Here is a 14277-nt window from a genome sequence, read left to right as displayed (position 1 = left end):
CAGCAGAAACACAGAGCCCAGCAGGAGCACTGCTACCAGCTCAGCTCCAGGCGTGATGAGAAGCATCTGCCCCAGCACCCAGGACACACCAGCACACACTGCACTCGTTGCACGGACAGAGCTGCTGTGCCTCCAGATTCTGCTCATCTTACTTTGCTGCGCAGTGTTTCAGATGCAAACGTGCTAGCAGAAAGAAGCTGTTGAATGAGTAAAAGCATGCACATGGCAGATGGCAAACCAGAATGATTAAGAGAGTTGTCACGAGTGACAAAGTTTTAGATCAAAAAGCGTGGCCTTAATATATCCCATTCAGCATGGAAGCCCTCCCAGGTCAGGGCTCGGGGACCCAGCCTGTGAAATTTCTCACTTCTGAGATATCCTGAAGCAAAAACTGCAACACAGTGAGTGCCTGCTGCATTTCCAGTGGCTTTCCACCCACATTAGCGTGGTTTTTCTTTTATACCGGCTCTGCAATCTCAGCTTGAGCCCTCTTCTCCTAAATACTGGGACCCTGCCCACCCCGGGCCACGTCCCACCCCCCAGCCCAGCTCGCAGTGGGGCTCACAGCTGCAGCAGCCACATGCTGTCTCTGGCTTTCACTCTGAGCGTGTGATAAGGACAGGCCAGAAATCTGGGCTTGGACACCAAATTCCCCATGGTCAGGAGGTACTTGAATCCTATGCTGGTGGCTCAGCATTAACCTGTTCTGATATGAAATATTTGTGCAATTTCAATGGAAATGGCAACTGCAGTCCCCATTCCCAAGCAAGCCATGAACAGCAGCACTGCCAGGAAATACAATAGAAAATCAAACCAAAAGACCCAGCTGCACTTCTGTCCTGCCATGAAAACACCGGGTTGCTCGGGCAGATCTGCACCTAAGCTTTCTTTACACTGAGCTGGGGAGTCTCAGACTCATTACTTACCCCCCTCAATTAATTTTATTTACATTCAGTCAATCAGATGTTTTTACTTTTTTAAATATTTTCTATTTCCTGATTGGTAACAGTCCTCCATTTACTGCATAAATTTTTTTTGAAGATATATCACAAAGAAAACATCAAACATAATGTTCATTTACGGAGAACTTTTGCAATCTTCCATTGAAAACAAGGACAGTTCTGTTTGGATGACACTGCTCTTCGAGTCTGTTTATCTTGTTCTCATTTGTTCCAACTAAAAATGGAACCAAAAATGTATTTTAAACCAAATATTGAACTCTAAAAGAGCAAAAAAGGGACTCCTTTCAGGTATTCAATGAACTGCTGCCCTACTGTTGTCTGATTAGGGGTTGTCAGCCCATTGACACCACAGCAGATGTAGCAGTGGTCTGTGTGTACCCAGCTCCTCCAAGCTCAGCAGCAGTGCGTTTCATTTGATTTTCTAGTAGTATTTATAAACACATACGCAAGGGATGACATAACAGCAGTAGGTGCACCGTGTAATGAGAACATAAATTGGTTATATGTGCATATATAATTAAAAGATGTAAAAGATAATGTTCTCTGCAGACAAACTAAACTAAACTTACAAACTAAAAAGCCCAGTGTTTGCAGAAAACCATTACAGTTAATGACTGCACATGTCCTGACTGGCAAGCTTTCACAAGCGAACATGTGCTCTTCTGAGTCCTACATGGGAGCCAACAAGGCCACAGAAAGCACTTCCCTGTCATGTACTTCAGTTTCGAAGCTGGGATGGCACCTCTCCCAGCAGACTATGCACAGTGCTACAAACCAGCCCTGACGGTGGCATTCCTAGGGCAGAAATCACACATCATCTGGGGAGGGGGGAATCTACCCCTAACTGCTCTTAAAAGCACATCCTGGCATACAGTCCCTAGGTGAAAAAATGCTTTTTGATAAGAAATATGGGGTTTTAACTGTGCCCCAGTTAACAAAAATATCTCCTTCCAGGGAAAAATGTGACTGCTCTTTGGGGAGGAGAGGGAGCAATCCTCAGAAGTCTGGAAACAGCAAATAAATGCAGCGCAGGAGAATGAGACCAGAAGGGGAAACCAAGAGTATGAAACCCCCAAACTGCAGTCCCATGGGGCAGCACTCCTACTACCACACTGAACGTTTCATCGTTAGAACTTCTTTGCTTTTCTCTTTATTCATGTCTTTAAGTGTGCATTTTTAGATTTATTTTTTATTATTTCTTTATTTATTTTTCTGGAGGAGAAACTCATCCCAACTCATTCAACCAGAGCATCAATCAGTGCGGTGCAGTTCAGCAAACCCAACTCCCCTTCCCTTTCCTGCTGGCTTTCAAGGCCTGCTTCCCTCCTCTCCTTTTTCCTCCTCCTTTCCCCCCTCCCTTGGCCAGCACCCAGAGGAGCTGCCTCAGCCACGAGCAGGAGGGCTCAACCCCAGCACTGCATCAGGAGAAAGAGGCACGGAGGGGCAGAGCTGCAGCACAGCAGAGGTTCTGCAGCTCCCACTCTGGCTAACAGCCTAACACAGAAGTAGATCTATTTCCATGTGCGATGAGGGTTCTGTTCAGAGGAGGCATGATACGGTCCTTAATTGGTTAGAAACGTTTCCTTGCTGTCTTTGATTCTGCCAGAACTGGGGGGCAGTTCACAGTTTCTGAAGGCAGATTCTGTTTGTTTTATTTTTCCAGTTAGAATACAGTTTCACAGAGCCATAGAATGGCTTGGGTTGGTAGGGACCTCAAAGATCATGCCTTCCAACCCGTGCCGTGGGCTGAGCGCAGGGCAGGGGCAACGCATCCACCAGGTGAGCACACCTGTATGAGAAGGCACCGCAGAAACAACACGCTCAGGGGTGGATAAAGGGAGGAAAAGTGCTGCGTCAATTATTTGCTGGCTGCTCCCACTTTGCTTTGACAGCAGAGTTTCTGCTTTGAGGCAGATATTCAGACAGCAGTTTAATAGACAAGTAGCAGCAGAAATTGCAGCAGCAAATGGATAAACGGATCACGGGAGAGGAGAGGGCATTTCTCCACATTCAGATCCGTTTTTCATAAAAACTGCAGACGTGCCGAAACCTTTCCACTACGCTACGAAGTTGTGCAGCTGTCTCCTTCCTCAGCTCCCTCCAGATTCAAATGCAAATCCAATACTTGATGGCCTCAGTATGTAATTTTGTGCTGCAGTATACCATGCTACACGCGTCAAGGAAACTGGAAGCATCTTTTTGATCTGTTTTCCTTTTAAATCAATGATAAAATCTGCATTCAGTTTTACAGGACCGGATCGAGCCCGTGCACGGGGAGCCTTCAAGGATGGTGAGGGTTTGGCGAAGAGACTCAGCAGGAAATGCAATTGTATCTCAGTTTAATGGGGTTCTTGGTGAGCAAGGCACCTGTCCCTCCTCTCACCCGGCAGGGCTGGAGGTGCTGCGGCACCCAAGGGTGCTGGCACGGAGGAGGGGAAGGAGGAGGTTCCCTCGTGGCTACCACACATTGCGCTGCCAACTGGCGTGACTCCAAAAGCGAGGAGGAAAGGGAGAAATTAATACAAATCAAAGCTGAGCCATCCAAAGTCTAAGTTCAACGACACCGATTCCCCAGGACTCCGGGGCACCGGTTAAGGTCTCTAGCACACACAGCACGAAGGAGAGCTGAGTACTCACTGTTGGGGTCCACGTTCTCGCAGAGCTCCGTCTTGGCCTCGCCGTTGGGCCTGTCGCTGGGCTTGTGCGAGAGCCGGGACGACATGGTGGCGGCCGTCACCACGGCCTTGAAGCTGCGCTTCCGCTTCTGCACGTTGAGCTCGGGGTGGAAGATGATGATGTACACTTTCGGCATGTAAAGCATCCCCAGGGCCACTGAAGCACTTAGGTTCATGGATATTGTAAGTGTGGTGGTTTGTATGTAGAGCTAGGAGACAGAACACATGAGGCACTATTACAGATCAGACTGGGCAGCGGCCGCAGCGCTTACAGCACAACACGGGCTACAGCCCAGGGAGAATCGGTGCTTCCCAGCACTCACACAGGTGCTCTGGGGCCGTAGGATGGCTCGCTGACCTCGCTAACCATCCAAAACGCTTTTCTTTTTTACATCATTATTTTTTTTAACGGGTTTTAACCAAAGATGTGTGAGCCAAGAGCTGCGGACTTGCTGTGATGTGCTGGAGGCTCTCAGTGCCTGCACCAACACGATCCCCCTCACACACTCACAGCACAGCTTCCTTCCACTTAAAGACAGAAGAACAGATGTGGGTTTCAATAAAACCGGTATAAACTTAAACTTATGTCTACTGTAAGTTATCAAAGAGGAACGTTAGATCTATAATCATATGGGTTAGTGAAAACTTACCTTTAAAAGAAAAAAAGAGGGGGGTTTATTATTTTTAGCACGCTTTAATTCTGTGCAGCTCATTGAAATAACTGTGCAGACAATACACAGTGATTTGTGTGCTCCCGTTGCTCAGCTCTGCCTATTATGAAAAGCTTGTCTATGTGCAGGCTGGATTTCAGCTGCTCCCATGAGATGAGTATTCAAAGAAACATGAGGATTGTCAAATGTACTCTGCAAACACGGAGGGCAGAAAAGCCCTTCTGCTGCTTCTTTTCTTAATTACCTTTTAGAGGACACACTTGATAAGTGAACTCTAACGATTATTGTGACTTAAGAGGATTTTCCTGAGTTAAAAGGGACAAAGACAGTGCAATGCAGGTGGAAAGGAGCTGAAGGAAGAAGTGAGCTCCCCGCAGATCCTCTCCAGAGGTAAATACACGGAACCTCCATACACATGGGAAAGTTAACACACATTGTGGGCAATTCCTTCCAAACACTATTTTCTCTTCTCCTCCTGTTCAGTGCTCATCAGCCTGCACTTCTGCTGGAAGAGCTCCATAAACAAACACAACGGCACAGGAAAACGCTGACCCTGCCTGGGTACTCCCACATTCCCATGTTTAGAGAAATATGCATGTCTCTGGGCTTGCTCGTTACATCTCCGTAACCGTTGCCATCGCTCTGATTAAGACAACCACTGAAAGCAATAAAGCACCTACAGAAAATATAAGAAACGTGCTGTGCACCATCTCTCTCTATACCAACACACATAAGCAAAAACTGACGTGCCTTCTCACCTCCTGTGTACCCATCTTCAGAAGGGGATGTGATCAGAATGTTGCCAGGGCTGGAACGTTATGACCAAACCCATCCCACCCTGTGAAGCAGTGCTGGGCCAAGCCCTCCATGGGGAGTGGGAGCATTCCTACACCCGACCCAAGGAGCTGGGGCCTGGGGAGCAGCTAGCACCAATGGACTCGCAGCACATCAAGCAGCCACGTGCTGAAAAACACACAGCGATGTTCTGCAACCAACTCTTCCCTCCTTTCCCTGGAGAACCTAAGAACCTTTACACAGAAAGCAGGAATTTGGACCACTGGAGTTAAAAATGAAGCAACTGGCTGAGCACTGCAGCCTAACACGTGCTCTGAAGGTGGGAACAGCACCTCTGCGTTGGATTACAGACCTTCTCCACTCAACTCCTGTTTTTCCTTTGGCCCCTCAGCCAACTGCTCCCCGAAGGAGCTTTGTCAGTGCTGAGTGCCATTTCCTCACGCTGCTGTGGGGCAGAAGGTCAGACTGCTATCTAGCTATCTCAGCAGTGGGGTCTTCTGCAGCAAAGGTTCCTGCCTGGCAATCGCTGATGGGAGATAAAAGGAGAGCGAGAAAAGAGAACAAGGCAAGATGAGTGACACGTAATGCTTCTCATAACAAATGGGAGCTTTACAAAGATAAGGGAAACGAAGAGATATGCTTATTATGCAGAGCCTTAGTTTTATGTTCTTTATCTCTGCTCTGTGGCTTTTACCAGTCAAATGTAAAAATGCAGTTTACATGAATCTGTTTCATTTCTTATTTCGCTTCTTCTGATAAATTCCCTGAAAGCATTTTAGATGAATGCAAATTGGTGATTTAAAGTACAAAGCATGAGATTTAACCAACAATGCCAGTCTGATAACTCACACGTACCTTCATAGATGGCAAGCGAAACCCGCTTTCCAAACTGGAGATGAATTAAGAAATTAAGAAATTAAGAAGCAGATTTAGCAGGAGAGGCTCTAACCTGAGGTGAACGAGAAGCAGGGCAGAGCTGAGTGCTTCCAGGCACCAAAGCTTCCTGAGGTGGTGCTTTTGGTCCACAAGGCCAATTCCACCGCGGTTCAAAGCCACGTTTGCTGCACCACTGGGACACAGCCCCCTGGGGGGCACTCACTCACACCCTCCCATTCAGGCTCTCACTTTTGATGGATTTTAACCCGATGTTAAACACGCTGTGCTTACAGTTACAAGAGCACCAGACTTGGAAGCGGCATACTGGAGAAAACAAAACCCGAAGGATATCGTTCACACGCAGACACACCTCGCTGCTGCCGTGCCTTTTACAGAAAGCATTTCCATTTGAATTTTAGATTTCACTATTTTGCAGATTCTTGCTCTGCTCATGCAAATGATGACAATTACCCTAAGAACCTGGAGAGGAAATCAGCCCGGTCTCGAAAATACACATCTGAGAACCAGCGATTTTTACAGCACAGAAAATTTGAGCGCACAATTTCTGCATGAGTTAGAATCGATCCCAGAAGTGAAGCAGCACAGGAGCAGCCCTGCCAGCACCCACCAATGCAGCGTCAGGTTCCCAGTTGCTGGGCCTTGATAACTGAACCGATAGCAGCACTCCTTCGAAAAGACTTTTTAGCAGTACTTTTTGTAGCCCAATTCATAGGCTAATCAGGAGCAAGAGCTCCCTTTATCTAACTCAGCTTAGTAATTAGGCAGCGAATGGTGTTATTTTGCAATATGGAAATAAATGGGCAACCTCAGATATTTTTGGACTCGTGTTATCACAAACCAATTTATCTCATTTTTATATGGGAATTGAAACAAATGTTCTTACACACGAAGCAGACAGTTAATAGATCTCCCAGAAGACCCTTCCAGGTCATCTGAAGATCTCAGCTCATCCCTTACGTTATGTTACACAAACATAAGGATAGGAAACATTTTTTCATAAAAACCACGATGAGCTCCCACTGCATTATGCCTTAGCAAAAATACAGAAAGACCTGAATACCAATGTTCTCAGACATTTCAGTGCCCAGTGCCACTCTGCACACCGAAGATAGCTGGGCCATTTAAAGGCAAATTAAACAAAGATAAAATACCTTTTATTCACTGGAAGTTTTTGTTCTTCACATAGAAAGAACCAGTGCCCTCTCCCTCCTGATGAGCTGTGACCGTCTGCACCTTGCCCAACACAATGGAGCCACGTGAGCCACTGCGGTCAGCAAGGAGAGGGCAGACATCACTGCAGGAAAACAGCAGAGCACCCCTAAAACCACGCTGGTGCAGGAGAGCCCCACTGGGCAGCTCCAGGTCCTGCTGGGACTGATGGATGGGAAAGGCAGACACGGGCACGCAGCAGCTCAGCTGCACACACCAGCGCACCTCACGACACGTGTCTGCTGGTGACTTCCAGGGCTCCGCATCCATCCCCATCCCTTTAAACATCATAATCTGCTAAAGTTGTCATTTAGCAGTGCCCTCTAGAGAATAGAGCAGTCTGAGAAAACCCCACCAAATCTCTTTTCCTAGATTAGAAGGTTTTAGCAGCGCTTAGGGCAAGCAGTTTGCCCTCCTTTCAAGCTGACATCATTTTTTTTGGGAAAAAAAAAAAGCCATAACAGCAACAAAGCCTTGTGGACAGCAGGTTCCAGCACCCCATGGCTAATTTTCAGGATTGCTTTTTAGATGCTCCTGACCATTAGAGGAAAGCTAAACTAACTCTTACGTGAGCAGGAAAGATGCTACGTGGTGTTGGAAAGTCAGCAGCGTGACACAGGAAACGGGATGCAAATTGTGGTGCTCACCAAGTTCTCCAAATGACAACGGATGCCACCCAAGGGACGTTTGATAAACAAATCATAGTAGTTATGCTGATTGCAGTTATTACTGTACAAAATAGCAAGGCACGCAAATAGCCTTTGTGAAACGTCTATGCGTATGTCACAGAACCAGTCACACCGTTTAATTATAAATCCTCTGCTTGGTAATTATGTGAAAGGTGACACTGGAGAAAATGATGGGATTTTAGTTTCAGGAGATCTCCCTTTATCCACCCCGTGTTTAGCAGGCTGGCAGTGCCAGGGGCTCGGCCAGAACAGCCACGTGCTGAGGCTGCGGGAGGTGTGCGGTGTGAGGTGAGCCCTCTGCAAGGAACTTGAGAGCACTGCTCAGTGCAACTTCAACAAGAGGAGACCTCCTGGGCCGTGTCTTGATGTAAGAAGCCCAGAAATGAGGCAGGACCGTGGTCCTAGCTGTAGGCCATCTCCGTCCCTGACCTCACTGACTGCAATATTAGAGCAATTCTCAGGTTCAAAGGAGGTCCTTGATTTTACAGATCGACCTGAAATGCCCTTCTGCAGGCTCCTTGCTGCCCACTAACTTCTACATCCCCTACGTTTACACACACCGTACAGAAATACGCAACGCACTTGTGGCTAAGACAACTCAATAGAGATTAAGTGGGCTGAAGCAGAATTAAATGGTGATGAGGTAAGCACGTTTTCTCTTTTCAAAGTGATTTTAAAGCTAAGAACTGTGTTTGCTCTGTAGCACAGAGAGGAGCTCTGTGCACCTGGTGGGAAGCACGTGCTCCCCATTACAGCAGACCTGAGGCTGGGGGACTTTCAGCAGCGAGCACAGGGGGCTGTTAAGTTAGTGTCCTTCACAGACTCCCACAGGGACTCCAGCACGGGGAAAATTAGGGTTACTTTCTGACAGATTTCCTCCTGCAAAGGCCAAATGCAATACAGATAGCACAGCAATGCATGTTTCAGAAGCACTAATCCCCAGTTCCCTCTGCTTGCACTATAAAACTGCTCTTTCTAATGTCACACTGCCAAAGCCAACTTACATTTTCATGTCCTAAATCAGAGCGCCCGACACATCTAGCTTTTCAGCTTGCATTTTCACAGCCAAACACACAGATTAAAGATAAAGTACATGTATACATTCACAATATGTTTCATCTCTTTGAGTCAATTATTTTATACAGCTTGCTCCCTTTTAAGAGGAACTTCCTTATGCAATAAATTTGCATACATCAGAAAAAATATTTATGGATTATATCTGTAACTTGAATGATAATTCCAAATACTAAATGCTAAGACACTGCTCTGGCAGTTGTGATGCAGAAGAAGGAGGAATTTTGTCTCTCCATCCTTTGAGAGAAACTCTAGGAGCTTATCTAGGAGGAAATTAAATTATTCACATAATTGGACTGAGCAATGAAGGAGAGGGATGTTGCTGCTTTCAAAGGGCATCACACGGCTGAAAGAGGAACTGAAGCAGCATGAAAGACAACCCCACAAATCAAATCGTGTACACAGTACGTACTGCAGGGATTCTACATCTGCCGGAAAAGGGAGTTGGTTTTACTCCCATGTCACTTACAGACACAACGAAGGCGCCCATGAGCTCCTCAGAACAGTTTAGGAGAGGTGAGAAGCCAAGAAACAAGCAGTGATGGCCCTGAGTCAACAGGAGATTACAGTGGTTTCAAATTTGTTCCAGGCACCCTCTGACTCCACGGCGATGTGGAACGTTGCCGCCTCTTTGAAGCAAGGATTTGGCACAGGAGGATGTGCCAGCAAAGCTAACTTTCTGCGAGAACGGTGATGCTTGGAGCAGAGCCCTTCACGTGCATCCATCACTGAGATAAGATGTGCATCTGTCTCCTCGTGCTCTGCTTCTGGAACGCAGCACGGGGACCAAACTGCTTGGCTGTGGGCACTGCAGGCAGCAGATTTACTGGAGGCTTGTTAGAGTTAGGGCAGTATGGTTAGGTCGTGGTTGGGCTCAATGATCTTCAAGGTCTTTTCCAACCTGAGAGATCCTATGTTTCCATGAACAGCCTTTTGCCACAGCTCAGTTGGGTGGCTCTCAAGCACAGGCAGACACAAACAGCTCACGAACCCACCGTCGATCCTCAGAACTGTCTGCTGTCCCTCGCTTGACATTCACGACAATAGCAATAAGTATCACAAAAGAGACAAACACAAAGTAATGCACATCCCCCATTTCCATTACTGCAGTAATGGCCTTTTCCTCTCCCAGTGACAGAGCACTCGGCTTTTTTTGAGCCAGAAATAATTCGTCATCTGTCATTTTTTTTCTGGAGATTACATCATCGGAGAAAGACTTCATTTCATTCCTCACCACTGCTCTTCTAAATTGACTGACACACAATCTTGGCATTTCAGGGTATTCAGCGCCAGACTTCAGCTGCTGGTATAAATCATATTTCTTCACTCTTATTGCATTTTATTCATTTTATACATGACCAGAGATTAGAGTTCAAATGAAATAGATTTCGCCATCCTTCTTATACTCCAGACGTTACTGGTCTAGAAATCTTTAATTTTACTCACTTCAACCACTGTGTTATTCAATGCGAGGGGGAAAAAAACAACAATATTTGATACCAGAAAATTCTGAGCAAAATAAACAGAGGACACTGTGACTGCAGCAGGTACCCCTGCCTGACGTGCACATGGTGCCCAGCAGCACCAGTATCTTGGGGCACACACAGACCTGCCCAGGAGCAGCCCACTGCCACCAGGGCTGGCTGCATCACACAGCAGCCAGCATTTGAGAAGGTGCAGCCAAGAGCCGATGTCTTTCAGGTACCAACTTCTGCTTTCATCCTTTGAGAGAACATTTGTAGAAGTGGCAAAAAGCACACAGAGAAATGGTGGAAAGCCAGCAAGAAGCCAGATCCATGGGAAGGACCAGGGTGCAACCTCAACTTCCCAGAAACAACACTTGGAGCCAACACTGCTCCTGATGGCAGAGACTGGATGCTGCTTCATCGAATAGTTGCTAAATGAACACGAGGCAAAGCTATTTCACTTGGTTGTTGTTTTTTTTCCCCTTAAATTATTAACATATTCCTAGAATAGAAAATAAACTTAGGTCAATTGACTTCAAGTCAATTCCATCTCTATTTTATGGAGGAATAAGCAAGAGCGAGTATTGAGTGAAAGGTATCGATTATAAAAATGAACAGTAAGCTAATGTGTGTGTAAGTAAATACATAAATGGGCAAACGGGCTGGGAACCTAAAAATATTATGACCCTCATAAATATCCACGTGTAATAAAGCAGTCTTAAAGAACACTGCCACCTGGACAAGCTGCCTCGCTCCCCAGAATTATCCTTTGCAGTTATCCAGGGTACACAGAGCTAATTCACACCCCAAGGAAAACAGACGTGTCCTCCTTTAAAGACAGTTTAAGATTCTTTAGGTTCTGCCCTGACAGTGCGTTAGGGCAGACACCTACGATCCCTAGTCTGACAACTTGAATGTTCTCAAGTCTCTTTCAGACAGAGAGGCACTGGCGCCTGTTCCTCACCAGGAAAACTGGAGATGCTGGGCTGTGTGCCTCCCCACGCTGCAGGGGTCTTTCCCTGTGGAAAAAAAATGAACTGTGGAGAATAGGCACAGAAAGCATCAGAGCATGGCAAGAGGAAGCATCCGGCCCGGCCATGGCAGAGCCTGCCCAACAATGGCAGAGGAGTGCCAGAGGCCAGAACTGGGGCTGAGCACACAGAGAAAACACATGAAGGAAAGCGTACTGCAAACTGGCACCTGGGTATTGGGCCACGTACTGAGCGGGCTTTGAACAAACAAACACAGCCTTCCAAGCCTCAGCTGCCCGGGGCCATGCGAGCCTGCTGGAAGCAGGGCTGGGTGCACAGGGGACTGCAAACTGATGGAAAAGAGGAATGACCTCAAACAACCACTGAAACGTAGCGACAACGCAGATTATTTCTCACATTCTAAACATTTAAACTGCAGCACGAAGGAGGGATTTACTGCTAATTGTCACTTCCTAAATGTCACCTTCTTCTGGCGAAGCAAATCTGTCTGTCCATGTGGCAGTGGCTGAGGTTACACAGAGCACATCATGTACAAAGCCAAACCAGCCAGTTTTAGCACTGAGGTGGTGGTACAGCCCCAGGAACATCACTCATGCTCCAGCTATGTGTGGGCAGAAGGCAGAGCCGAGGCGCCATGGGTCTGCTGCCCACAGCAAGCAGAGCACAGCCTGCCCTGACCCCTCTGCAGCGGCTGGGCTGGCAAACCTGCTTGCTCCTTAAAACATTTTCCTGCACTGCTTCTTCCTCTATGCAAGAAGCACGAATAAATGTGAAGAAGCAACAAACCGACCTTTCTTTAGAGGCAGATCTTCTCGACTGGGAGCGAGCTGTCTAGCAGCACAGAAGTATGCATTTATTCAGTAAAACTTCTACCAGCCTTCCTTCTCAGGCAGTCTGCACACACGGCCGTGGCCGTGAGTTCCCAGCTCGGCTCTTGGTGCTCCGTGTGCTTTTATGGCATGGCCAGTTGTGGCACGATGCAGGCAGGCACAGCAGCTCTGGCACCACGTTGTCATGGCAATGCAACGTCTGCAGGTGCAGCTGAGAGCACTGGGGACCACTGCCAAAATTATTCACAGCTTGGAAATCACAGAGGTGCAAATGCCCTGACGGTTCCCCCTATTACATACTGTTAAGCATTCTGGGCTTTGCAGTTTTCTTTAATTTGACTGGATGGTAAATGAGCTAAGCTTCGCATTACGAGAGCAGACAGACCTTTCTTTTCAGTCATTTAGTTCTTACGAAACAAAATCCATAATTCAAAATAAACATGGGCTTTTTTACGGGTTGATAATCACACATTAGTAAGCCAACACTGCACTAGGAAAGGAAACCACCCAGGGCCAAGCAGCAGCTCCCACAGGAGAAGGGCCAAGCCTGCCAGCCCCGCAGAGGAGCTCTGCCCACCACTCATCTCTCCTGCTTCTTGGGGCTGCAGGAGCTGCTGGGACAATGTGCACACGTAGCACCTGAGCCAGTCCAGCTTCGTGCACCTACATCTTCCCCAGCTGTCAGCTCAGGCTTAACAAGGACAAAAATAAACGATATTTCAGCCCATGCTATGCTCCTAATGAAAAGTAAGACTCCGCGCAGAAGATTCATTTTACAGAGCAAGCTTCAATTTTTTTTCTGGCCTTTCACCTTCAATTTTGTCTTCCCCACTCCAGCTGTATGAATGTTTTATTTATATCCCGTCACTTCCACCCTGTTGGAAGGCATTTTCTGAAATAAAATTGCTCTTTTTCTGAGACAGTCCAGATAACAGATTCCCTTCGCATCCACTTTTCAGCAGCTGAACCTCCTTGATGCCCCAAACCATCGCACCACCAAACAAGTCCTGCAGCCCTCCCAGAAGAGCAAGGCCTGTTCTCCTCCACAGCTGGGGGCAATATCTTCACACCACAGGTAGCTATGGCTGAACACACAGCTTGGTGACATAGCAGGAAGCTGTATGCAATCAGATGCCACTGCCCCACGCTGCGCTGCCATTGGGTGCTTCTCCATCACTCCAGCTTCTTTACCATGCCTGGTAATGTTTACTGGATAAACTGATCTCTCCTAATTCTACTGACTTCTTGGCTATTCAACTCCTTTGCCAGGTTACTTACCTCTGGGAGCATCTACTCAATGCCAACACTTGTTCCATCCCCACACTTGTCTCAGAGCAGCCTCCACCTGAGGGATGAGGAAGGTCTCCACTGATAGCTCCGTGTGGGATGTGAAAGCAAACAAGGACTCTTCTACGTAAGAGCAACTGGTGTGCAAAACCTCAAAGCTGTCCCAGGAAAAACACCCTGCTCCTATAACACACCGAGGAACTGAACTGTGCCCACAGCTCTGCTCTTTCTGTGCTAAATGTGGTCCTCTCGGGTTTCCTCCATCACCGTGGCCTTACTGGAAGTTCAAAAAAAGTCAGTGGGAATCATTCAATGTCAGTGAAGTTCAACGACACTGAAAACATATTCCACATATTTGCATATAAAATATGAACTAATTCTGCATAGAGACCTTCCAGGGAATTCAAAGTGCAGACTGGAGTCAGCAGATTGCTGGGGCAGGAAAGGGCTAATCTTACTCATCTCATGTTTCTTTGAAGACCTTCAGAGAATAGAAAACTGATTATTAAAGTGCATTGATACATATACATATATAAAAGCAAGCCAGCTTCTCGTTGACTTTTTAGATTATAATGTAATTATTATTTAAAACAGAGTATTTACATATCGCTTTTGGTACTTAGAACCAAACTTGCTGTTGCTGGGAGTGTCCTTTCTATTTAACATTATCACAGCACTGCACACGGGCTGTGTGGGACCGTGCTGCTGGGCTCTGCTTTGGGATCTAACG

The 14277-nt window shown here is 46.9% G+C and overlaps 1 protein-coding gene across 2 annotated transcripts in view; it reads right to left on the bottom strand.

Annotated features, from left to right (window-relative positions):
• GRM7 (glutamate metabotropic receptor 7) overlaps positions 1-14277 on the bottom strand; it is a 212985-nt gene that overhangs the window by 22210 nt on the left and 176498 nt on the right. For both annotated transcript variants that reach the window (XM_065749588.1, XM_065749589.1), the window contains exon 9: positions 3600-3846. In XM_065749588.1, the coding sequence (XP_065605660.1) occupies positions 3600-3846 (247 nt within the window). The remainder of the gene's footprint in view (positions 1-3599; positions 3847-14277) is intronic.

The sequence above is a fragment of the Cyrtonyx montezumae genome, unplaced genomic scaffold, assembly GCF_038088225.1.
Source record: "Cyrtonyx montezumae isolate F1298 unplaced genomic scaffold, pur_monq_1.0 scaffold_6, whole genome shotgun sequence".
NCBI lineage: Eukaryota > Metazoa > Chordata > Aves > Galliformes > Odontophoridae > Cyrtonyx > Cyrtonyx montezumae.
Note: the sequence above shows the minus strand (reverse complement) of the source record. Positions and strands in the feature narration are given on the sequence as shown.